We start from the raw sequence: 26,807 nt of genomic DNA, 5'->3' as shown, positions 1-26,807 counted from the left end.
CAGCAGTCTTCCACCAGCCGTGCCTCAGCGGAGGAACGCTAGACTAGTTAAAGCAAAAAGGGGATAGAAGGAAATGCACAAGGGTGATTAGTAAATATATTATGTTGTTCTGATATAAATTTGGATTGGAATTTTTAATCTTTGCTGTTGTCTCTCATTTCAGTTTTGGGGCTTTGGAATGGAAGGGAAAATGGATGTGGTCATGGGGACGTCCAAAGGAACCGGGAAGTGGGATGGAACTCTGATGAGACGGTCACGGATCTCAGAATCTTATACGTATCGAAACGATCACCTCTCATTCTTCTGAATGCCAATGAGTAGAGGCCCAACCTGTGATGCAGACAGTTTCCATCTGACAGTGCAGAATTAGGTATTAGCAGGCAATAGGCTGGGCCGCTGTGGTAGTTGAGTTAGTGCAGAGGTCTATGTTGGTCAGGGTGTATTGGGCCAGTGTATTTTGTAGATGGGGTCAGGACTAGAAAAGCATTGGTGCATCTTGGAGATTAATGATCCCGGTGACTGCGTGCATCATGTTGTGTCTTTGATCCCGCTTGTCACAATGATGTCAGGAACCAGAGCTCAGAGGATAGCCTTTGTCTCTCAGGAGCCATGATCCCAGTCTGCCTTCTCCTTGAAAGAGTTTAGGCACAGTGGACGGTCTTAAAATGGAGGGATCAGTACATTCACCGCATGATGAGCTGGTCACTGAACTGCACATTGAGGGGGTTAGAAACCCCTGGAGTTCAGAAAGACCGTGGTGTAATGTGTAAGGTCCAAGGTGGGCACGGATACCAACAACAATGCCTTGGACTTTGGCGAATCCTGTGATATGGAATAATTCCAATGCAGTGCATCACAACTAATAAAACAAAACTGCACTTGAAAAAATACAATCACCAGCCACAGCTCTCAAATCCCACGTCCATCATCAAAAACGCTGCTGTGGAAAAGCCAGAAGCCCTTTGCGTACCGACCTGCTGAAAGCACTGGCTCACTTTATGTGGGTGAGCAGAGCACAATGGACATTGCTCCTGGGAAAACTGGGGAATGCTGCTAGCCATCATTAGCATTCATTTCCACAGATTACAAGATGTAAAATGGGCTCCTGCACGTTTTCCACACGTGCGTTAGAGCGGTCTAACAGGATTCCCCGCACTATTTCCTGGCCCAGGTGCCATTCCGTTATGACCCACTGACTGGGAAGTATGGCACCAGATATTCCCAGAGTTACCAAGGATGAGGGGGTCTGTGTTACAAGGATAGGCTCGAGCGACTGAGATGGAATTTTCTTCAAACAGGAAGATTGAGGGAGGATTTGATCGAGATGTTCAAAGTGATAAAAGGAGTAGATGAGTTACAGACAGATAGACGCTTTACATTGGCAGTTATATGGAAGACACAAGGCCGTGAGCACATGGACCCCCGGCTGAGCGCACAGCCTGAAGCAGCGCTCCCACCTGGAAAATTCCAGCCGTAAAATTTCAAAGGTGCAGAAGGAGGGAAGGGCAGAGAGAGAAAACACAACAACGAGAGCACGGGACAGAGATACAGAAGGACAATAAGAGAAAGGGAGGGAAAGGTTGAGATACAGTCACATGGAGAAAACAGGTGGGACAATGAGAGTGTGTGGCAGCGAGAGAGAGAGAGAGAGAGAGAGAGCGGGCGATACAGATGGATAGAGAGAGGCAGAAGGAGAAGGAGAGAAACACTGAAAGAGAGAGGGTGTAAAACACAAAACTCCTTTAATCACCTGAGAAGTTGCAGTGTATTTTATAACTGGGTGATTTAATGCTGTTTATGTTTGCATTTATTTATCCGTACAGGAAGAGAAAACCCTCAGTCCCCAGCTAGTCTGCCCCCATTCTTGGGCTGATTCCATCCCCTGCACCAATCAATATCAGACTGAAATGAGACAGGAAATGAAACTGTATTTACCCTTCCGCTTTTAATCTGCTTTGAAAACATGCCCATTTTTTCACGTAGAATACTGCGGCTATGAAGATGCAGAGTAAGGCGGCTAATACCAGGGCACAGACTGCAATGCTGATGATGATATTCAGAGACCGCTTTTCAGATAACTCTGCAAAATATCAAAAGGTGACGTATAGTTCAATAGCAGTAAGGTGAATCGAGTAAAGACTCGGATTCCTGTCCTTCAGAAAACCAGGTTTAATATAAGCACAACCGAGACAGGCAGCTCCCCCTCGGTATAACATTAAAACCAGGTTTAATATAAGTACAACCTAGACAGACAGCTCCCCCTCGGTATAACATTAAAACCAGGTTTAATATAAGCACAACCGAGACAGACAGCTCCCCCTCGGTATAACATTAAAACCAGGTTTAATATAAGCACAACCGAGACAGACAGCTCCCCCTCGGTATAACATTAAAACCAGGTTTAATATAAGTACAACCTAGACAGACAGCTCCCCCTCGGTATAACATTAAAACCAGGTTTAATATAAGTACAACCGAGACAGACAGCTCTCCCTCGGTATAACATTAAAACCAGGTTTAATATAAGTACAACCTAGACAGACAGCTCCCCCTCGGTATAACATTAAAACCAGGTTTAATATAAGTACAACCTAGACAGACAGCTCCCCCTCGGTATAACATTAAAACCAGGTTTAATATAAGTACAACCTAGACAGACAGCTCCCCCTCGGTATAACATTAAAACCAGGTTTAATATAAGCACAACCGAGACAGGCAGCTCCCCGTCGGTATAACATTAAAACCAGGTTTAATATAAGCACAACCGAGACAGACAACTCTCCCTCGGTATAACATTAAAACCAGGTTCAATACAAGTACAACCGAGACAGACAGCTCTCTCTCGGTATAACATTAAAACCAGGTTTAATATAAGTACAACCGAGACAGACAGCTCTCTCTCGGTATAACATTAAAACCAGGTTTAATATAAGTACAACCGAGACAGACAGCTCTCTCTCGGTATAACATTAAAACCAGGTTTAATATAAGCACAACCGTTAAGTTCCCTCAGTAACCTTTTCCTGCTTTCTCTCCATACCCCTTGGTCTCTTTAGCCATAAGGGCCATATCTAACTCCCTCTTGAATATATCCAATGAACTGGCATCAACAACTCTCTGCGGCAGGGAATTCCACAGGTTAACAACTCTCTGAGTGAAGAAGTTTCTCTTCATCTCAGTCCTAAATGGCCTAGCCCTTATCCTAAGACTATGTCCCCTGGTTCTGGACTTCCACAACATCGAGAACATTCTTCCCACATCTAACCTGTCCAGTCCCGTCAGAATCTTATACGTCTCTATGAGATCCCCTCTCATCCTTCTAAACTCCAGTGAATTAAGGCCCAGTTGATCCAGTCTCTCCTCATATGTCAGTCCAGCCATCCCTGGAATCAGTCTGGTGAACCTTCGCTGCACTCCCTCAATAGCAAGAATGTCCTTCCTCAGATTAGGAGACCAAAACTGAACACAATATTCCAGGTGAGGCCTCACCAATGCCCTGACCAATTGCAGTGAGACCTCCCTGCTCCGATACTCAAATCCCCTAGCTATGAAGGCCAACATACCATTTGCCTTCTTCACCGCCTACTTTGGCTGGGGGAGAGATGTACTTGGTCTGGGGTAAGGTACTTTGGCTGGGGGAGGGATGTACTTGGACTGGGGTAAGGTACTTTGACTGGGGGAGGGATGTACTTGGTCTGGGGTAAGGTACTTTGACTGGGGGAGGGATGTACTTGGACTGGGGTAAGGTACTTTGACTGGGGGAGGGATGTACTTGGTCTGGGGTAAGGTACTTTGACTGGGGGAGGGATGTACTTGGACTGGGGTAAGGTATTTTGACTGGGGGAGGTATGTACTTGGACTGGGGTAGGTACTTTGACTGGGGGAGGGATGTACTTGGACTGGGGTAAGGTACTTTGACTGGGGGAGGGATGTACTTGGACTGGGGTAAGGTACTTTGACTGGGGGAGGGATGTACTTGGTCTGGGGTAGGTACTTTGACTGGGGGAGGGATGTACTTGGACTGGGGTAAGGAACTTTGACTGGGGGAGGGATGTACTTGGACTGGGGTAAGGTACTTTGACTGGGGGAGGGATGTACTTGGTCTGGGGTAAGGTACTTTGACTGGGGGAGGTATGTACTTGGTCTGGGGTAAGGTACTTTGACTGGGGGAGGGATATACTTGGACTGGGGTAAGGTATTTTGACTGGGGGAGGGATGTACTTGGACTGGGGTAAGGTACTTTGACTGGGGGAGGGATGTACTTGGTCTGGGGTAAGGTACTTTGACTGGGGGAGGGATGTACTTGGTCTGGGGTAAGGTATTTTGACTGGGGGAGGGATGTACTTGGACTGGGGTAAGGTACTTTGACTGGGGGAGGGATGTACTTGGTCTGGGGTAAGGTACTTTGACTGGGGGAGGGATATACTTGGATTGGGGTAAGGTACTTTGACTGGGGGAGGGATGTACTTGGACTGGGGTAAGGTACTTTGACTGGGGGAGGGATGTACTTGGTCTGGGGTAAGGTACTTTGACTGGGGGAGGGATATACTTGGATTGGGGTAAGGTACTTTGACTGGGGGAGGGATGTACTTGAACTGGGGTAAGGTACTTTGACTGGGGGAGAGATGTACTTGGACTGGGGTAAGGTACTTTGACTGGGGGAGGGATGTACTTGGACTGGGGTAAGGTACTTTGGCTGGGGGAGGGATGTACTTGGTCTGGGGTAAGGTACTTTGACTGCGGGAGGGATGTATTTGGTCTGGGGTAAGGTACTTTGACTGGGGGAGGGATATACTTGGTCTGGGGTAAGGTACTTTGGCTGGGGGAGGGATATACTTGGTCTGGGGTAAGGTACTTTAACTGGGGGAGGTATGTACTTGGTCTGGGGTAAGGTACTTTGACTGGGGGAGGGATGTACTTGGACTGGGGTAAGGTACTTTGACTGGGGGAGGGATGTACTTGGTCTGGGGTAAGGTACTTTGACTGGGGGAGGGATGTACTTGGACTGGGGTAAGGTACTTTGACTGGGGGAGAGATGTACTTGGACTGGGGTAAGGTACTTTGACTGGGGGAGGGATGTACTTGGACTGGGGTAAGGTACTTTGACTGGGGGAGGGATGTACTTGGACTGGGGTAAGGTACTTTGACTGGGGGAGGGATGTACCTGGACTGGGGTAAGGTACTTTGACTGGGGGAGGGATGTACCTGGACTGGGGTAAGGTACTTTGGCTCGGGGAGGTATGTACTTGGACTGGGGTAAAGTACTTTGCCTGGGGGAGGGATATACTTGGACTGGGGTAAGGTACTTTGGCTCGGGGAGGTATGTACTTGGACTGGGGTAAAGTACTTTGCCTGGGGGAGGGATATACTTGGACTGGGGTAAGGTACTTTGGCTGGGGGAGGAATGTACCTGGACTGGGGTAAGGCCCTTGCTGTCTTCTGGGGATCTCTGTCCTCTGTCGCTTCACGAAGTCAAAGTGGATCGAATTACAATGTGCAAAGTCAGTGAGACCTTGGGATGGGCGGTTCCAGTTACACATTCCAGTGAAACTTCAGGGTGTGGCTTATCCTCCACAAGGACCAATCATTGACAAAGGGTGGAGCATGGCGGCCATTTTTGCAGTACAAATTTGTGTGCCCATTTCTTTTCCCATGTCTGTTTTCCCCTCTCCCTTCCCTTTTGTTCTGAGTGGCCCACACCCAAAATGTCAACTCCTCAGTTTTCTCTACAAAAAACAGACTTGCCGAGACATTCCGTATGTTCTGTTGTTGTTCCAGAGTTTTGATCCATTCTTACATCGCCACTATTCAACTCTGGCATTTCGCACATCACTAACAACATTCCCACTCTCTGTTCCACAGCACGACAGTAACCACTGTGTCTGACGGTATATTTCCACTGGTCCACCCCACTGTGTGAAGGTTACATATGTTCCCAGTAAGGAGCTGTTACTGTGACCCTGCCAGTGTGAGTTAACATTGACTTGCCGGTTACATTGAGCTGGGTTCCTGCTCCATAGATGTAGCTCCACACACTGCAGCTGTAGGCAGCAGTATCACTGAGGGACACATTCACGATGGTCAGAATGTAACTGTTACTGGTGATGTTCCTGGAAGGCAGAAAACGGTCGTGGATGCCCCGGGACTTGGTAATGGTGCCATTCACAAACTGGCTCATCACCCACTCGCTGTTGTTCCCGGGTCGCTGGCAGTGCCAGTGGACATCAGCGTCACTCACACTGGCATTGTACATGGCACATTGTAACTGCACGGTTTCACCCTCTGGGACCTTGCTGACTGTTGGATGCTGAACAAGGACCGGATCAGCCAATGGATCTGTACATGGGAAATATATGGAGCTTAACACAAAGAAATATATTTCTCCAGCGTTCAAAGTTTAACAATTTATAACATTTGGAGTTAGAAGGTTATGGGTTCATGTCCCACTCCAGAGACTTCAGCACATATCTAGACATTCCAGTGCAGTATGGAGTGCAGTAGGCTGACACTCCCAGTGCAGTGCTGAGGGAGTGCTGCACTGTCCGAGGTGCCAGCTTTTGAATGAGTTGTTAAACCGAGGCCCCGTCTGCTCTCTCAAGTGGATGTAAAAGATCCCACGGCACTATTTTGAAGAAGCGCAGGGGAGTTATCCCCAGTGCCCTGGTCAATATTTATCCCTCAATCAACATCACTAAAACAGATTATGTGGCCATTATCACATTGCTGTTTATGGCAGCTTGTTGTGTGCAAAGTGGCTGCCGTGTTTCCTACATTACAACAGTGTCTACATTTGAACAAGTACTTCATTGGCTGTAAAGTGCCTTGGGACATCATGAGGTCATGAAAAGCGCTTTAGAAATTCAAATCTTTCTTTCTCAGAGTCACAGTGTCGTGGGTTCAAGTCCCACTCCAGAGATCCCAGCACATATCTAGTCACTCCAGTGTAGTATGGAGGGTGTGCTGCACTGTTGGAGGTGCTGTTATTGAAATGAGATGTCAAACCAAGATTGCCATCTCAGTTGGATGTAAAAGATCTCACGGCATTATTCGAAGATTAGCAGGGGAGTTCTCCCAGTGTCCAGGCCAACATTTATACCTAAAACACATGATCTGGCTATTTAATGAATTGCTGTTTGTGGGACCTTGTGTGTTTCCTAAATTACAACAGTGACTACACTTCACATGTACTTCATTGGCTTATGTAAAGTGCTTTGAGACATCCCGAGACTGAAAAGCGCTATAGAAGTGCAGGTTCTTTCTCTTAGTGTCTATCCCTAGTGCCTCCAAAAGGCCAATGGAAGGCTGGGACCAGGCATATCCGGGTCCAGGAATAATTTGCAGCCCTCCCATGCACTCCAGGCAGAGTTATAGCAGCAGAGTGGTCGAGAGCTGTGGATAAGAACATAAGAAGTTACGGACATTGGAACAGGTTCTGGGGGAGGTGGGACCAGTACAAACCGGACGGTCTGCACCTAGGCAGGACCGGAACCAATGTCCTGGGGGGAGTGTTTGCTCGTGCTGTTGGGGAGGAGTTAAACTAATATGGCGGGGGATGGGAACCAATGCAGGGAGACAGAGGGAAACAAAAAGGAGACAAAAGCAAAAGACAGAAAGGAGATGAGTAAAAGTGGAGGGCAGAGAAATCCAAGGCAAAAAACAAAAAGGGCCACTGAATATAAAGGGGCTGGAGGAAGGGTCAAAACTAAAAATCATGGTTTAAAAACTAGTCTTAAAACAGTCTACCTAAAAGCACGCAGCATTCGAAATAAAGTAAATGAGTTGACGGCACAAATCATTACAAATGGGTATGATTTGGTGGCCATTGCAGAAATGTGGTTGCAAGTTGGCCAAGACTGGGAATTAAACATACAGGGGTATCTGACAATTCGAAAAGATAGACAAGAAGGGAAAGGAGGTGGGGTAGCTCTGTTAATAAAGGATGATATCAGGGCAGTTGTGAGAGATGATATTGGCTCTAATGAACAAAATGTTGAATCATTGTGGGTGGAGATTAGAGATAGTAAGGGGAAAAAGTCGCTTATAGGCCCCCAAATAATAACTTCATGGTGGGGCGGGCAATAATCAAGGGAATAATGGAGGCATGTGAAAAAGGAATGGCAGTAATCATGGAGGATTTTAACCTACATATCGATTGGTCAAATCAAATCGCACGGGGTAGTCTGGAGAAGGAATTCATAGAATGCATACAGGATTGTTTCTGAGAACAGTATGTTACAGAACCTACAAGGGAGCAAGCTATCTTAGATCTGGTCCTGTGTAATGAGACAGGAATAATAAACGATCTCCTCGTAAAAGATCCTCTCGGAATGAGTGATCACAGTATGATTGAATTTGTAATACAGATTGAGGGTGAGGAAGTAGTGTCTCAAATGAGCGTACTATGCTTAAACAAAGGCGACTACAGTGGGATGAGGGCAGAGTTGGCTAAAGTAGACTGGAAACACAGACTAAATGGTGGCACAATTGAGGAACAGTGGAGGACTTTTAAGGAGCTCTTTCATAGTGCTCAACAAAAATATATTCCAGTGAAAAAGAGGGGCGGTGAGAGAAGGGATAACCAGCCGTGGATAACCAAGGAAATAAAGGAGAGTATCAAATTAAAAACCAATGCGTATAAGGTGGCCAAGGTTAGTGGGAAACTAGAAGATTGGGAAAATTTTAAACGACAGCAAAGAATGACTAAGAAAGCAATAAAGAAAGGAAAGATAGATTACGAAGGTAAACTTGCGCATAACATAAAAACGGATAGTAAAAGCTTTTACAGATATATAAAACGGAAAAGAGTGACAAAAGTAAATGCTGGTCCCTTAGAAGATGAGAAGGGGGATTTAATAATGGGAAATGTGGAAATGGCTCAGACTTTAAACAATTATTTTGCTTCGGTCTTCACAGTGGAAGACACAAAACCATGCCAAAAATTGCTGGTCACGGGAATGTGGGAAGGGAGGCCTTGAGACAATCACTATCACTAGGGGGGTAGTGCTGGACAGGCTAATGGGACTCAAGGTAGACAAGTCCCCTGGTCCTGATGAAATGCATCCCAGGGTATTAAAAGAGATGTCGGAAGTTATAGCAGATGCTTTCGTTATAATCTACCAAAATTCTCTGGACTCTGGGGAGGTACCAGCGGATTGGAAAGCAGCTAATGTAACGCCTCTGTTTAAAAAAGGGGGCAGACAAAAGGCAGGTAACTATAGGCCGGTTAGTTTAACATCTGAAGTGGGAAAATGCTTGAAACTATCATTCAGGAAGAAATAGCGGGACATCTAGATAGGAATCGTGCAATCAAGCAGACGCAGCATGGATTCATGAAGGGGAAATCATGTTTAACTAATTTACTGGAATTCTTTGAGGATATAATGAGCATGGTGGATAGAGGTGTACCGATGGATGTGGTGTATTTAGATTTTCAAAAGGCATTCGATAAGGTGTAACACAAAAGGTTACTGTAGAAGATAAAAGTATGCGGAGTGAGATGAAATGTATGAGCATGGATAGAGAATTGGCTGGCTAACAGAAAGCAGAGAGTCGGGATAAATGGGTCCTTTTCAGGTTGGAAATCGGTGTTAGTGGTGTGCCACAGGGATCGGTGCTGGGACCACAACTGTTTACAATATACATAGATGACCTGGAAGAGGGGACAGAGTGTAGCGTAACAAAATTTGCAGATGACACAAAGATTAGTGGGTAAGCGGGTTGTGTCGAGGACACAGAGAGGCTGCAGAGATTTAGTTAGGTTAAGCAAATGGTCTAAGCTTTGGCAGATGGAATACAATGTCGGAAAGTGTGAGGTCATCCACCTTGGGAACAAAAACAGTAAAAGGGAATATTATTTGAATGGGGAGAAATTACAACATGCTGTGGTGCAGAGGGACCTGGGGGTCCTTGTGCATGGATCCCAAAAAGTTAGTTTGCAGGTGCAGCAGGTAATCAGGAAGGCGAATGGAATGTTGGCCTTCATTGCGAGAGGAATGGAGTACAAAAGCAGGGAGGTCCTTCTGCAACTGTATAGGGTATTGGTGAGGCCGCACCTGGAGTACTGCGTGCAGTTTTGGTCACCTTACTAAAGGAAGGATTTACTAGCTTGGAGGGGGTACAGAGACGATTCACTAGGCTGATTCCGGAGATGAGGGGGTTACCTTATGATGATAGATTGAGTAGACTGGGTCTTTACTCGTTGGAGTTCAGAAGGATGAGGGGTGATCTTATAGAAACATTTAAAATAATGAAAGGAATAGACAAGATAGAGGCAGAGAGGTTCGGGGAGACTAGAGCTAGGGGGCACAGCCTCAAAATACGGGGGAGCAAATTTAAAACCGAGTTGAGAAGGAATTTCTTCTCCCAGAGGGTTGTGAATCTGTGGAATTCTCTGCCCAAGGAAGCAGTTGAGGCTAGCTCATTGAATGTATTCAAGTCACAGATGGATAGGTTTTTAACCAATAAGGGAATTAAAGGTTATAGGGAGCGGGCGGGTAAGTGGAGCTGAGTCCACGGCCAGATCAGCCATGATCTTGTTGAATGGCGGAGCAGGCTCGAGGGGCTAGATGGCCTACTCTTGTTCCTAATTCTTATGTTCTTCTGTTCTTATGTAGGAGGAGGAGTAGGCCATTTGGCTCCTCGAGCCTGCTCCGCCATTCAATAAGATCATGGACTCAGCTCCACTTTTCTGCCCATCTCCGGAATCAACCTGGTGAACCTTCTCAGAACAGCCTCCAATGCAAGTATATCCTTCCGTAAATACGAAGACTAAAACTGCATGCAGTGCTCCAGGTGTGGCCTCACCAATACCCTGTGTAGAAGTGTGATGATAGAATTAGATTAATTCTCACTGGAGCAGGGATATTTCATTGAGAGAGGACATGAAGCAGGTTTTTAAAATGCTGAAAATAGACTGGGATATAGAGGGCATAATTTCAAAGTTTTCAGATGAGGAGGAAAGCAGCAGCCTCCAGGAGGACTGGTGAAATGGGCAGATACATGGCAGATGCAATTTAATGCAGAGAAGTGTGAAGTGATGCATTTTGAAAGAAAAAATGAGGAACGGTAATATGAACTAAATGGTGCAATTATAAAGTGGGTGCAAGAACAGGGAGCCCTAGGGGTTCACATACACAAATCTTCATAGTGGCAGGACAAGTTGATGAGGCTTTAAAAGAGCTAAAAACCCTGGGTTTATAAATCGAGGTGTAGAGTACAAAAGCAAGGAAGTGATGCTAAACCTCCATACATCACTGGTTAGGCCTCAGCTGGACTATTGTGTCCAATTCTGGGCACCACACTTTAGGAACGATGTCAAGGCCTTGGGGAGGGGTGCAGAGGAGATTTACTAGAATGAGACCAGAGATGAGGGACTTCAGTTATGTGGAGAGACTGAAGAAGTTAGGATTGTTCTCCTTAGAGCAGTGAAGTTACAGGGGAATTTAATCGAGGTGTTTAAAATTCTGAGGGGTTTTGCTGGAGTAAATGAGGATGAAATGTTTCCAGTGTGGGGAGGATCAGTAACCAGAGCACACAGATTGAAGATAATTAACAAAAGTACCAGGGGGAGAGGGGGGAAAGAGATGAGAATTCCTTTTTACGCAGCGAGTTGCTGTGATCTGGAATGTACTGCCTGAAAGGGCGGTGGAAGATTCAATAGTAACTTTCAAAATGGAATTGGATAAATACTTGAAAAGGAATAAAATTGCAGGGCTGTGGGGAAAGAGTAGGGGCAGTGGGACTAATTGGATCGTTCTTTCAAAGAGCCAGCACGGGCATGATGGGCCGAATGGCCTCTTTCTGTGCTGTAAGATTATATAAAAGCTTGGATAAAGTGTAAACTTTATCAAAGTTTGATTCAAATAGAAGGAAGTCGGAGCATAAAACTGGTCAATGGGACTGTGGAGCGAGAACAGCTTGTATTGTGAGACAGCAAGTACCTAAAATATACAGCGCATGGTGTTTGTCTCAATGTTATACCAGTGATGGTCATCCCTGCCCTACTTCAATAACTGCACTTGGTGCGAGGGGGAACACATCCTCTGCCCAGAACATTGCAAATCCAGCCAAACAATTTTTATAGAATTAACCACAAATCATTATTTCAGGTGAATTTATAAAGAATAAATAAATCCTGTAGGGAACAGAAAGGAGCTGCATAAAAATCAGTTTAGAAAAATCCAGATGTTTTATAAATACATTAAGAGTAAGAGGATAACTAAAGAAAGAGTAGGGTCTCTATAGAGACCATAAAGGTAATCTGTGTGTGGAGGCGGAAGACGTGGGTATGGTTCTTAATGAATACTTTGCGTCTGTTTTCACAAAAGAGAGGGGTGATGCAGACATTGCAATCAGGGAGGAGGAGTGTGAAATATTACTTGAAATAAACATAGTGAGCGAGGAAGTATAATGGGTTTAGCATCTTTGAAAGTGAATAAATTCCCAGGCCTGGAAGAAATGTACCCCAGGCTGCTAAGAGAAGCAAGAAAGGAAATAGCAGAGGCTCTGACCATCATTTTCCAATCCTCTCTGGCTATAAGTATGGTGCCGGAGGACTGCTAACGTTGTACCGTTGTTTAAAAAGGGAGAAAGGGCTAGATCGGTTAGCCTAACCTCGTTGGCAGGAAAATTACTTGATTTACAAATACATGGATTAATCAAGGACAGTCAGCATGGATTTGTTAAGGGAAGGTTGTGTCTGACTAAATTGATTTAATTTTTTGAGGAGGTAACAAGGAAGTTCAATGAGGGTATTGCGATTGATGTAGTGTATATGGATTTTAGCAAAGCTTTTGATAAGGTCCCACATAGCAGACAGGTCACGAAAGTAAAAGCCCATTGGATCCAGGGCAAAGTGGCAAGTTGGATTTAAAATTGGCTCAGAGGCAGGAAGCAAAGGGTCATGGTCTATGGTTTTTGTGACTGGAAGGCTGTTTCCAGTGCGGTTCTGCAGGGCTCAGTGCTGGGTTCCTTGCTTTTTGCGGTATATACCAATGATTTAGACTTGATTATAGGAGGTATGATTAAGAAGTTTGTAGATGATACAAAAATTGGCCGTGTGGTTGATAATGAAGAAGAAAGCTGCGGACTGCAGGAAGATATCAATGGATTGGTCAGGTGGGCAGAACAGTGGCAAATGGAATTCAATGCAGAAGTATGAGGTAATACATTTGGGGAGAGCTAACAAGGTGAAGAGATATGATGGTAAGTACTGCAGGGAATCGAATAAGGCCAGGGTGATCTCCTGGACTAGTTTCGATCGCCTGGATGGGTCGGAGAGGAATTTCCCAGATTTTCTTTCTCCAATTGGCCTGAGTTTTTAATCTGGTTTTTGCCTCTCACAGGGGATCACATGGCTCCGGTTGGGGTGGAGTGTAGAATGTTTCAGTGCAAGGGGTGTCACAATTATGTGGGGCAGACTGGTTGGGCTGGGTGCTCTTTACCTTTCCGTCATTGTTCATAGGTTTATTTGTAACCTTCAGGGATGCTGACCGAGGGGCATGTGGCTCTTTGTCATCCAGCGTGGACATGATGGGCCAAAATGGCCTCCTTCTGCGCTGTAGATTTCTATGTTTCTAATAAATGGTAGGACACTGAGAAGTGTAGAGGAACAGGGGGACCTTGGTGTGCATGTCTACAGATCCCTGAAGGTAGCAGGACAGGTAGATAAGGTGGCTAAGGCGGCATACGGGATACTTTACTTTGTTCGCCGAGGCATACAAGAGCAGGGAGGTTATGCTTGAACTGTGTAAAACACTAATTAGGCCACAGCTGGAGTACTGCGTGCAGTTCTGGTCAACACATTACAGGAAAGATGTGATTGCACTAGAGAGGGTAGAGAGGAGATTTACAAGGATGTTGCCTGGAGTGGAGAATTGTAGCTATGAGGAAAGATTGGATAGGCTGGGGTTGTTTTCTTTGGAACAGAGGAGGCCGAGGGGAGACCTAATTGAGGAGTATAAAATTATGAGGAGCCTAGATAGAGTGAAAAGGATGGACCTATTTCTTTTAGCACAGGGTTCAATAACCAGGAGGCATAGATTTAAAGTAATTGGTAGGAGGTTTAGAGGGGATTTGAGGAGAAAGCTTTTCACCCAGAGGTTGGTGGTTATCTGGAACACACTGCCTGAAAGGGTGTTGGAGACAAAAACACTCATAGCATTTAAAAAGTACTTGGATGTGCACTTGAAGTGCCGTAACCTACAGGGCTATGGGCCAAGAGCTGGAAAATGGGATTAGCCTCGAAAGCTCTTTGTCAGCCGGCACAGACACGATGGGCCGAATGGCCTCCTTCTGTGCTGTAAATTTCTATGGATCTATGGTTCTATGGTGAGGGAGGGGAGATGTGGGTGGGGGAGGGAGGGGATGTAGGTGGGGGACGGGGATGTGGGTGGGGGAGGGGGGATGTTGGTGGGGAGGGGGATGTTGGTGGGGGAGGGGATGTGGCTGGGGGAGGGGGATGTTGGTGGGGGAGGGGAAGATGTGGGTGGGGGAGGGGGATGTGGGTGGGGGAGGGGGGATGTTGGTGGGGGAGGGGGGATGTTGGTGGGGGAGGGGGATGTTGGTGGGGGAGGGGGATGTGGCTGGGGGAGGGGGATGTTGGTGGGGGAGGGGAAGATGTGGGTGGGGGAGGGGGAGATGTGGGTGGGGGAGGGGATGTGGGTGGGGGAGGGGGAAATGTGGGTGGTGGGGAGGGGGATGTGGGTGGGGGAGGGAGATGTGGGTGGGGAAGGGGGGATGTGGGTGGGGGAGGGGGGATGTGGGTGGGGGAGGGAGATGTGGGAGGGGGAGGGGGAGATGTGGGTGGGGGAGGGGATGTGGGTGGGGGAGGGGGAAATGTGGGTGGGGGAGGGGGATGTGGGTGGGGGAGGGGAATGTGGGTGAGGGAGGGGGATGTGGGTGAGGGAGGGGATGTGGGTCGGGGAGGGGGATGTGGGTGAGGGAGGGGGATGTGGGTGGGGGAGGGGAGATGTCGGTGGGGAAGGGGGGATGTGGAAGGGGGGATGTGGGTGGGGGAGGGGGGATGTGGGTGGGGGAGGGAGATGTGGGTGGGGAGGGGGAGATGTGGGTGGGGGAGGGGGGATGTGGGTGGGGGAGGGGGAGATGTGGGTGGTGGAGGGGGTGGGGGTGTGGCGGAGGGGGAAGGGACGTGGGGGAGGGGGAGGGGGGATGTGGGTGGGGGAGTGGACGTGGGGGAGGGGGAGGGGTGATGTGGGTGGGGGGGACGTGGGGGAGGGGGAGGGGTGATGTGGGTGGGGGGGACGTGGGGGAGGGGGAGGGGTGATGTGTGTGGTGGGGACGTGGGGAGGGGGAGGGGACGTGGGGGATGGGGGGATGTGGATGGAGGAGGGGACATGGGGAGGGGGGGACGTTGGTGGGGTTAGGGGACGTAGGGGAGGGGGATGTGGGTGGGGGGGGAACGTGGGGGAGGGGTGATGTGGGTGGGGGGTGACGTGGGGGAGGGGGAGGGGTGATGTGGGTGGGGGGGGAACGTGGGGGAGGGGTGATGTGGGTGGGGGAGGGGACGTGGGGGGGGGGACGTGGGGGAGGGGGAGATCAGTACAGCCCGGGTTCAGCTTTCCCGATGTGAAACTTTGAATGGGCCGCGCCGTCCGTTAAAGGGACCACGCATCAAAAAGCAAATGCAGGGTAACACTGACGGGGATATGTGTGGGTGTGAATGGTAACTTGGGCAAGGAGTCAGGGCCTGTGGACTGGACCATCACGAGGAGAAAATAGGCGCAGATAAATGTGAGAAATTATTGCAAAACTATCTGCTGCTGAGTTGCACTGTGACGGATTACTGGCACTTTAACGTTTAGTAATGTTGAATTTTAAAAGAATCAAATCGCCTTAGAATTCCTAATCCCTGTCAGTGTAAGTGAAATCACACTTTAGGCTGAACAAAATATTTGCATCAAGTTTGGGAAGCTCCTGTGTTCTATTGAGAAGTGAAGTGTGTATAAGAGGGATCCCACAATGCCATGCTCCCAGTGAGAAGCCACAGTCCCATGGAATGTGGGTCAGATATAGGGCCACAACATCACAGCCCCAATTCTCCAGTCCATGCTCCCAGTGTGTGTGTGCCTCTCGACTGGGAGTGTATTGTTGTAAAATTACCCTCTATGTAGTAACGCTATTATAAATAAAACCAAATGTAACTTATACTTACTGGTTACATTGAGCTGGGTTCCGTTCCCGCTGATATCGCCCCACACTTTACAGTAATAGGCGGCAGTGTCACTGGGCTGCACGTCTGTGACTGTCAGAATGAAGCTGTTATTGGAGGTGTCTCTGGAAGGCTGGAGACGGTCAGTGGAACCTGGGCTCCCTCGTGTGCTGCCACTTGCCTCATGTGTTAAAACCCACTCCGTATCTTGCCCCGGTAGTTGCCGGTACCAGTGGACATCGGTGTCACTCACTCTGGCGTTCCTCATGGTGCACTGTAACCGCGCCGTGTGACCCTCTGTGACACGTTCCAGGCTCGGAGACTGGGTCAGGACAGGGACAACTGCACCTTTAATGGGAAAATATCAATCACTTAAAAACCGGTCTGAAGGTTGATAAATGTCTGAAGTGTGTCAATGAAAACTGCAGGCAGCTCACCTGAGCTTCAGTAAATTCTAAACAAATGATCATTATATGGCCTGATATGAAAAGCTCCAGGATTTCTTTGCTTCATGCATACATCTGCCTCTGCCACTTCCTCCCCAACCTCCCCGAGTCTTCCTCCCTGATCCCCATCACTGCAGATTCTCCCCAATCTCCCTCCCATGCCTTCTCTTCACTTATTTCCCAAATGATGCTCACACCCTGGCCCATTGATTTCTTCTCAATACACCTCCTGACTCCTCTTTATCCCTTACTGTGTAGCTCACACTACTAGTGACTTTCCTCAAACATTCAAAACCAGTCATCAATCCCCTCCTCAAACAAGCCACCCACCCGCCTGTCCTCTCTGCCTGCTGACCCATCTTCACCTAAACTCCAAGCCCAACCCTCTCAATGCTGCCTGTTCCAATCTGTCCAGTCCAATTCCAGCTCACAGCATTGAAGTGGCCCTGCCCAAGGTCACACCTGATACCCTACAACACTGATATCCTTATCCATGCTCCTGTCACCTCTGGTCTTGATGGCTCCAATGCTCTCATTGCTGGCCTCACATCCTCAGTGAACTCGACTGATTTGTCCAAAATACAGTCGCTCATATTGTGGAAAGTATTTTTATCTAAGCTGATACCATATGGTATTTGTGTGCCTTTTGATTAAAATGGAGTCCTGGCCCTTCCAGAACTTTCTGCATTTTAGCAGTCAGCTTGCATAAACAGCTAAACCTGCTGTTAGATGGCTGATGGCCATCAGACAGCTAGGAGACAAGTCATGCTGAGACAAGTAACCCCCCCATGGTGCTCTCCTATTGTCTACACTACAGGAGTTCCATGTCACCCCACCCTTATCTTCTAGCCATTATCTCTTTCCGAGACCTCATCCATCTGATGCAAATAGATAAACTGACCAGGAAATTGAAACAATCCTGACACAATACAAGACAGGTGATAGCCCATTACCTATGACTCATGGAGTAATGGCCGTTTGGCTTTCTGATAACCCTGACAAAAGGAAATATCTGGATACCATGACAGGACCAGGATATAGTAATTAACTCTTTATCTGTATTCACTGACTGTGAGACAGAGCAATACACAGGGAGAGGCCAGAACTTTGGTTTTACTGTATAAATATCTTGTTAAACTGAACCATTTCGGAGGTGTTCACTTAGCCCTTGACTGAGTGTGACCTACCCCTTGCGAGCAAGTAAATTAAAAAGAAACTTCTACCGGAGCTGTAAGTGTCGGAGTCATTCTTTTCGGAGGTCGAGATTTCGACAATATCCTGAACAAGTACTTTGGTTCGGTATTCACGAAGGAGGACCAAACAACCTTCCGGATATAAAAGGGGTCAGAGGGTCTAGTAAGAAGGAGGAACTGAGGGAAATCCTTATTAGTCGGGAAATTGATGGGATTGAAGGCCGATAAATCCCCAGGGCCTGATAGACTGCATCCCAGAGTACTTAAGGAGGTGGCCTTGGAAATAGCAGATGCATTGACAGTCATTTTACAACATTCCATAGACTCTGGATCAGTTCCTATCGAGTGAAGGGAAGCCAATGTAACCCCACTTTTTAAAAAAGGAGGGAGAGCGAAAACAGGGAATTATAGACCAGTCAGCCTGACATCGGTAGTTGGTAAAATTATGGAATCAATTATCAAGGATGTTATAGCAGCGCATTTGAAAAAAGGTGACATGATCGGTCCAAGTCAGCATGGATTTGTGAAAGGGAAATCATGCTTGACAAATCTTCTGGAATTTTTGAGGATATTTCCAGTAAAGTGGACAAGGGCGAACCAGTTGACGTGGTATATTTGGACTTTCAGAAGGCTTTCGACAAGGTCCCACACAAGAGATTAATGTGCAAAGTTAAAGCACATGGGATTGGGGGTAGTGTGCTGACATGGATTGAGAACTGGTTGTCAGACAGGAAGCAAAGAGTAGGAGCAAATGGGGACTTTTCAGAATGGCAGGCAGTGACTAGTGGGGTACCGCAGGGTTCTGTGCTGGGGCCCCAGCTGTTTACATTGTACATTAATGATTTAGACGAGGGGGTTAAATGTAGTATCTCCAAATTTGCGGATGACACTAAGTTGGGTGGCAGTGTGAGCTGCGAGGAGGATGCTATGAGGCTGCAGAGTGACTTGGATAGGTTAGGTGAGTGGGCAAATGCATGGCAGATGCAGTATAATGTGGATAAATGTGAGGTTATCCACTTTGGTGATAAAAACAGAGAGACAGACTATTATCTGAATGGGGACAGATTAGGAAAAGGGGAGGTGCAACGAGACCTGGGTGTCATGGTACATCAGTCATTGAAGGTTGGCATGCAGGTACAGCAGGCAGTTAAGAAAGCAAATGGCATGTTGGCCTTCATAGCGAAGGGATTTGAGTACAGGGGCAGGGAGGTGTTGCTACAGTTGTACAGGGCCTTGGTGAGGCCACACCTGGAGTACTGTGTACAGTTTTGGTCTCCTAACTTGAGGAAGGACATTATTGCTATTGAGGGAGTGCAGCGAAGGTTCACCAGACTGATTCCCGGGATGGCGGGACTAACCTATCAAGAAAGACTGGATCAACTGGGCTTGTATTCACTGGAGTTCAGAAGAAAGAGAGGGGACCTGATAGAAACGTTTAAAATTCTGATGGGTTTAGACAGGTTAGATGCAGGAAGAATGTTCCCAATGTTGGGGAAGACCAGAACCAGGGGTCACAGTCTAAGGATAAGAGGTAAGCCATTTAGGACCGAGATGAGGAGAAACTACTTCACCCAGAGAGTGGTGAACCTGTGGAATTCTCTACCACAGAAAGTTGTTGAGGCCAATTCACTAAATATATTCAAAAAGGAGTTCGATGAAGTCCTTCCTACTAGGGGGATCAAGGGGTATGGCGAGAAAACTGGAATGGGGTACTGAAGTTGCATGTTCAGCCATGAACTCATTGAATGGTGGTGCATGCTAGAAGGGCCGAATGGCCTACTCCTGCACCTATTTTCTATGTTTCTATGTTTCTATGTCCCACAGGAAATCCTCCTCACTGTCTTCGTACAGAGGCTCCCTGTCCCTCAATGCACTAAATATAAACTATTGTCCTCAGCTTCAAATCTCTGACTGGCCTTGTGCCACCTCCATCCTTCTGTAACCTCCTCCAGGCCGATAACCTCAGCACTCTTTGCTTCTTTAGCTGTGCATTCACTCCTCCTTCCCCTCCCACCATTGGTGGAAAAGCCTTTCGTTGCCTCAGCCTACTCTCTGGAGCTCCCTCGTTAAACCCCTCTATAATGCATTTGCTTCTTGGGTTCTTGCTTTAAGAATTCATAGCCACATATTGCTATCAAGAACTAGTTGGTTAATGAACAAAGATTTAACAATCCCACTACACAACTTGGGGAGGACAGAGCCAGAGCAGTAATTCCCTCATGTTGGTCCTCTCACCAGTTGCCACAAGCCCAGTCTGGCAGCAATGTCCCTCAGGACTCGGCCAGCTCAGTCAGTGTTGGTACTCCCGAGTCTTGGTGATGGACATTGAATCTGCCTAGCCAGAGTACATTCTGTGCCCTGGCTACCCTCAGTCCTTTCTCCAAGTGGTGCATATACAAAGTGTGCACTTGCCTTTCGAAGTGGTACCTGGCATTAGACACGAGGAAACAATTTATTTGCAGAGGTTCGTTTGAGAAGGCAAAAAAGATAATTTCAGGAGACCAGAACTCTGCCAGGAATCTCGCTGCCAGATGGTCGGAAAATTGTGGGCGGCATCTGCTGAATCTTCCATATATTGTCCCAGTGGGCGAGGCTTCCAACATTACTCTTTTACAGTCACACTATAGTCGTACATCGATGTGTTTGTTTCAATCATAAATTGTTAGTTCACAGACCTCAGGCTTCCTACCAGGTTGGTCATGTTCTCTCTCTGGGTCACACCCTCCCAGACCCACTACAGTCTGTGTGTATTGGGTACATTCCAGACCCACTACAGTCTGTGTGTATTGGGTACATTCCAGACCCACTACAGTCTGTGTGTATTGGGTACATTCCAGACCCACTACAGTCTGTGTGTATTGGGTACATTCCAGATCCACTACAGTCTGTGTGTACTGGGTACATTCCAGATCCACTACAGTCTGTGTGTATTGGGTACATTCCAGACCCACTACAGTCTGTGTGTATTGGGCACATTCCAGACCCACTACAGTCTGTGTGTATTGGGTACATTCCAGACCCACGACAGTCTGTGTGTATTGGGTACATTCCAGACACACTACAGTCTGTGTGTGTTGGACACATTCCAGACACACTACAGTCTGTGTGTGTATTGGGTACATTCCAGACCCACTACAGTCTGTGTGCATTGGGTACATTGCCGACCCACGACAGTCTGTGTGTATTGTATACATTCCAGACCCACTACAGTCTGTGTATATTGGGTACATTCCAGACCCACTACAGTCTGTGTGTATTGAGTACATTCCAGACCCACTACAGTCTGTGTGTATTGGGTACATTCCAGATCCACTACAGTCTGTGTGTATTGGGTACATTCCAGACACACTACAGTCTGTGTGTATTGGGTACATTCCAGACACACTACAGTCTGTGTGTATTGGGTACATTCCAGACCGACTATAGTCTGCATGTATTGGGTACATTCCAGACCCACTACAGTCTGTGTGCATTGGGTACATTTCAGACCCACTATAGTCTGCGTGTATTGGGTACATTCCAGACCCACTATAGTCTGTGTGTATTGGGTACATTCCAGACCCACTACAGTCTGTGTGTATTGCGTACATTCCAGACCCACTACAGTCTGTGTGTATTGGGTACATTCCAGACCCACTACAGTCTGTGTGTATTGGGTACATTCCAGACCCACTACAGTCTGTGTGTATTGGGTACATTGCAGACCCACGACAGTCTGTGTGTATTGGGCACATTCCAGATCCACTACAGTCTGTGTGTATTGGGTACATTCCAGACCCACTACAGTCTGTGTGTATTGGGTACATTCCAGACCCACTACAGTCTGTGTCTATTGGACACATTCCAGACCCACGACAGTCTGTATGTATTGGGCACATCCCAGACCCTCGACAGTCTGTGTGTATTGGGCACATTCCAGACCAACTACAGTCTGTGTGTATTGGGTACATTGCAGACCCACGACAGTCTGTGTGTATTGGGCACATTCCAGACCCTCTACAGTCTGTGAGTATTGGGTACATTCCAGACCCACTACAGTCTGTGTGTATTGGGTACATACCAGACCCACTACAGTCTGTGTGTATTGGGTACATTCCAGACCCACTACAGTCTGTGTGTATTGGGTACATTTCAGACCCACGAAAGTCTGCATGTATTGGGTACATTCCAGACCCACTATAGTTTGCGTGTATTGGGTACATTCCAGACCCACTACAGTCTGTGTGTATTGGGCACATTCCAGATACACTACAGTCTGTGTGTATTGGGTACATTCCAGACCCACTACAGTCTGTGTGTATTGGGTACATTCCAGACCCACTACAGCCTGTGTGAATTGGGTACATTGCAGACCCACGACAGTCTGTGTGTATTGGGCACATTCCAGACCCACTACAGTCTGTGTGTATTGGGTACATTCCAGACCCACTACAGTCTGTGTGTATTGGGTACATTGCAGACCCACGACAGTCTGTATGTATTGGGCACATTCCAGACACACTACAGTCTGTGTCTATTGGGCACATTCCAGACCAACTACAGTCTGTGTGTATTGGGTAAATTCCAGACCCACTACAGTCTGTGTGTATTGGGTACATTCCCGACACACTACAGTCTGTGCGTATTGGGTACATTCCAGACCAACTACAGTCTGTGTGTATTGGGCACATTCCAGACCCACTGCAGTCTGTGTGTATTGGGTACATTCCAGACCCACTACAGTCTGTGTGTATTGGGTACATTCCAGACCCACTACAGTCTCTGTGTATTGGGTACATTCCAGACCCACTACAGTCTGTGTGTATTGGGTACATTCCAGACCCACTACAGTCTGTGTGTATTGGGCACATTCCAGACCCACTGCAGTCTGTGTGTATTGGGTACATTCCAGGCCCACTACAGTCTGTGTGTATTGGGTACATTCCAGACCCACTAAAGTCTGTGTGTATTGGGTACATTCCAGACCCACTACAGTCTGTGTGTATTGGGTCATTCCAGACCCACTACATTCTGTGTGCCTTGGGTACATTCCAGACCCACTACAGTCTGTGTGTATTGGGAACATTCCAGACCCATTACAGTCTGTGTGTATTTGGTACATTCCAGACACACTACAGTCTGTGTGTATTGGTTACATTCCAGACCCATTACAGTCTGTGTGTATTTGGTACATTCCAGACCCACTATAGTCTGCGTGTATTGGGTACATTCCAGACCCACTACAGTCTGGGTGTATTGGGTACATTTCAGACCCACTATAGTCTGCGTGTATTGGGTACATTCCAGACCCACTATAGTCTGCATGTATTGGGTACATTCCAGACCCACTACAGTCTGTATGTATTGGGTACATTCCAGACCCACTACAGTCTGTGTGTATTGGGTACATTCCAGACCCACTACAGTCTGTGTGTATTGGGCACATTCCAGACACACTACAGTCTGTGTGTATTGGGCACATTCCAGACCCACTACAGTCTGTGTGTATTGGGTACATTCCAGACCCACTACAGTCTGTGTGTATTGGGTACATTCCAGACCCACTACAGTCTGTGTGTATTGGGTACATTGCAGACCCACGACAGTCTGTGTGTATTGTATACATTCCAGACACACTACAGTCTGTGTATATTGGGTACATTCCAGACCCACGACAGTCTGTGTGTATTGGGCACATTCCAGATCCACTATAGTCTGTGTGTATTGGGTACATTCCAGACCCACTACAGTCTGTGTGTATTGGGTACATTGCAGACCCACGACAGTCTGTATGTATTGGGCACATTCCAGACACACTACAGTCTGTGTGTTTTGGGCACATTCCAGACCAACTACAGTCTGTGTGTATTGGGTACATTCCAGACCCACTACAGTCTGTGTGAATTGGGTACATTCCCGACACACTACAGTCTGTGCGTATTGGGTACATTCCAGACACACGACAGTCTGCGTGTGTTGGACACATTCCAGACACAATACAGTCTGTGTGTGTATTGGGTACATTCCAGACACACTACAGTCTGTGTGTATTGGGTACATTCCAGACCCACGACAGTCTGTGTGTATTGGGTACATTCCAGACCCACTACAGTCTGTGTGTATTGTGTACATTCCAGACCCACTACAGTCTGTGTGTATTGGGTAGATTCCAGACCCACTATAGTTTGCGTGTATTGGGTACATTCCAGACCCACTACAGTCTGTGTGTATTGGGTACATTCCAGACCCACTACAGTCTGAGTGTATTGGGCACATTCCAGACCCACTACAGTCTGTGTGTATTGGGTACATGCCAGACCCACTACAGTCTGTGTGTATTGTGTACATTGAAGACCCACGACAGTCTGTATGTATTGGGCACATTCCAGACACACTACAGTCTGTGTGTATTGGGCACATTCCAGACCAACTACAGTCTGTGTGTATTGGGTAAATTCCAGACCCACTACAGTCTGTGTGTATTGGGTACATTCCCGACACACTACAGTCTGTGTGTATTGGGTACGTTCCAGACCCACTGCATTCTGTGTGTATTGGGCACATTCCAGACCCACTGTAGTCTGTGTGTATTGGGCACATTCCAGACCCACTACAGTCTGTGTGTATCGGGTACATTCCAGACCCACTACAGTCTGTGTGAATTGAGTACATTCCCGACACACTACAGTCTGTGCGTATTGGGTACATTTCAGACCCACTACATTCTGTGTGTATTGGGTACATTCCAGACCTACTACAGTCTGTGTGTATTGGGTACATTCCAGACACACTACAGTCTGTCTGTGTTGGACACATTCCAGACACACTACAGTCTGTGTGTGTATTGGGTACATTCCAGAACCACTACAGTCTGTGTGTATTGGGTACATTCCAGACCCACTACAGTCTGTGTGTATTGGGTACATTCCAGACCCACTGCAGTCTGTGTGTATTGGGTACATTCCAGACCCACTACAGTCTGTGTTTATTGGGTACATTCCAGACCCACTAAAGTCTGTGTGTATTGGATAAATTCCAGACCCACTACAGTCTGTGTGTATTGGGCACATTCTAGACACACTACAGTCTGTGTGTATTGGGTACATTCCAGACCCACTACAGTCTGTGTGTATTGGGTACATTCCAGACCCACTACACTCTGTGTGTATTGGGTACATTGCAGACCCACGACAGTCTGTGTGTATTGTATACATTCCAGACCCACTAAAGTCTGTGTATATTGGGTACATTCCAGACCCACTGCAGTCTGTGTGTACTGGGTACATTCCAGACCCACTACAGTCTGTGTGTATTGGGTACATTCCAGACCCACTGCAGTCTGTGTGTACTGGGTACATTCCAGACCCACTATAGTCTGCGTGTATTGGGTACATTCCAGACCCACTACAGTCTGTGTGTATTGGGTACATTCCGGACCCACTGCAGTTTGTCTGTATTGGGTACATTCCAGACCCACTACAGTCTGTGTGTATTGGGCACATTCCAGACACACTACAGTCTCTGTGTATGGGCACATTCCAGACCCACTGCAGTCTGTGTGTATTGGGTACATTCCAGACCCACTACTGTCTGTGTGTGTATTGGGTACATTCCAGACCCACTACAGTCTGTGTGTATTGGGTACATTTCAGACCCTCCACAGTCTGTGTGTATTGGGTACATTCCAGACCCACTATAATCTGCGTGTATTGGGTACATTCCAGACCCACTGCAGTCTGTGTGTATTGGGTACATTTCAGACCCACTATAGTCTGCGTGTATTGGGTACATTCCAGACCCACTATAGTCTGCGTGTATTGGGTACATTCCAGACCCACTACAGTCTGTGTGTATTGGGTACATTCCAGACCCACTGCAGTTTGTGTGTATTGGGTACATTCCAGACCCACTACAGTCTGTGTGTATTGGGCACATTCCAGACACACTACAGTCTCTGTGTATTGGGCACATTCCAGACCCACTGCAGTCTGTGTGTATTGGGTACATTCCAGACCCACTACAGTCTGTGTGTATTGGGTACATTCCAGACCCACTACAGTCTGTGTGTATTGGGTACATTGCAGACCCACGACAGTCTGTGTGTATTGGGCACATTCCAGATCCACTACAGTCTGTGTGTATTGGGTACATTCCAGACCCACTACAGTCTGTGTGTATTGGGTACATTCCAGACCCACTACAGTCTGTGTGTATTGGGCACATTCCAGACCCACGACAGTCTGTGTGTATTGGGTACATTCCTGACACACTACAGTCTGTGTGTGTTGGACACATTCCAGACACACTACAGTCTGTGTGTGTATTGGGTACATTCCAGACCCACTACAGTCTGTGTGTATTGGGCACATTCCAGATCCACTACAGTCTGTGTGTATTGGGTACATTCCAGACCCACTACAGTCTGTGTGTATTGGGTACATTCCAGACCCACTACAGTCTGTGTGTATTGGGCACATTCCAGACCCACGACAGTCTGTGTGTATTGGGTACATTCCAGACCCACTACAGTCTGTGTGTATTGGGCACATTCCAGACACACTACAGTCTGTGTGTATTGGGCACATTCCAGACCCACTACAGTCTGTGTGTATTGGGTACATTCCAGACCCACTACAGTCTGTGTGTATTGGGTACATTCCAGACCCACTACAGTCTGTGTGTGTTGGGTACATTGCAAACCCACGACAGTCTGTATGTATTGGGCACATTCCAGACACACTACAGTCTGTGTCTATTGGGCACATTCCAGACCAACTACAGTCTGTGTGTATTGGGTAAATTCCAGACCCACTACAGTCTGTGTGTATTGGGTACATTCCCGACACACTACAGTCTGTGCGTAGTGGGTACATTCCAGACCCACTACAGTCTGTGTGTATTGGGTACATTCCCGACACACTACAGTCTGTGTGTATTGGGCACATTCCAGATCCACTACAGTCTGTGTTTATTGGGTACATTCCAGACCCACTAAAGTCTGTGTGTATTGGATAAATTCCA

General features: G+C 47.3%; 1 protein-coding gene and 1 long non-coding RNA gene across 2 annotated transcripts in view; both read right to left on the bottom strand.

Annotated features, from left to right (window-relative positions):
* Positions 1 to 2,075, bottom strand: part of LOC139254227 (uncharacterized) — a 36,540-nt gene extending 34,465 nt beyond the window's left edge. The window contains exon 1 of the long non-coding RNA XR_011592001.1: positions 1,936 to 2,075. This is a non-coding gene — a long non-coding RNA (uncharacterized lncRNA). The remainder of the gene's footprint in view (positions 1 to 1,935) is intronic.
* Positions 2,076 to 5,763: 3,688 nt separating this feature from the next.
* Positions 5,764 to 26,807, bottom strand: part of LOC139254224 (immunoglobulin gamma-1 heavy chain-like) — a gene marked incomplete at its 5' end in the record, with an annotated part of 63,508 nt that continues 42,464 nt past the window's right edge. Inside the window, 2 exons of the mRNA XM_070873654.1 lie at positions 5,764 to 6,336; positions 16,172 to 16,516. Of these exons, the coding sequence (XP_070729755.1) occupies positions 5,924 to 6,336; positions 16,172 to 16,516 (758 nt within the window). The remainder of the gene's footprint in view (positions 6,337 to 16,171; positions 16,517 to 26,807) is intronic.

The sequence above is a fragment of the Pristiophorus japonicus genome, unplaced genomic scaffold (genome assembly GCF_044704955.1).
Source record: "Pristiophorus japonicus isolate sPriJap1 unplaced genomic scaffold, sPriJap1.hap1 HAP1_SCAFFOLD_538, whole genome shotgun sequence".
NCBI lineage: Eukaryota > Metazoa > Chordata > Chondrichthyes > Pristiophoridae > Pristiophorus > Pristiophorus japonicus.
The sequence above is the reverse complement of the archived record's forward strand: the minus strand, read 5'-3'. Positions and strand labels throughout refer to the sequence as shown.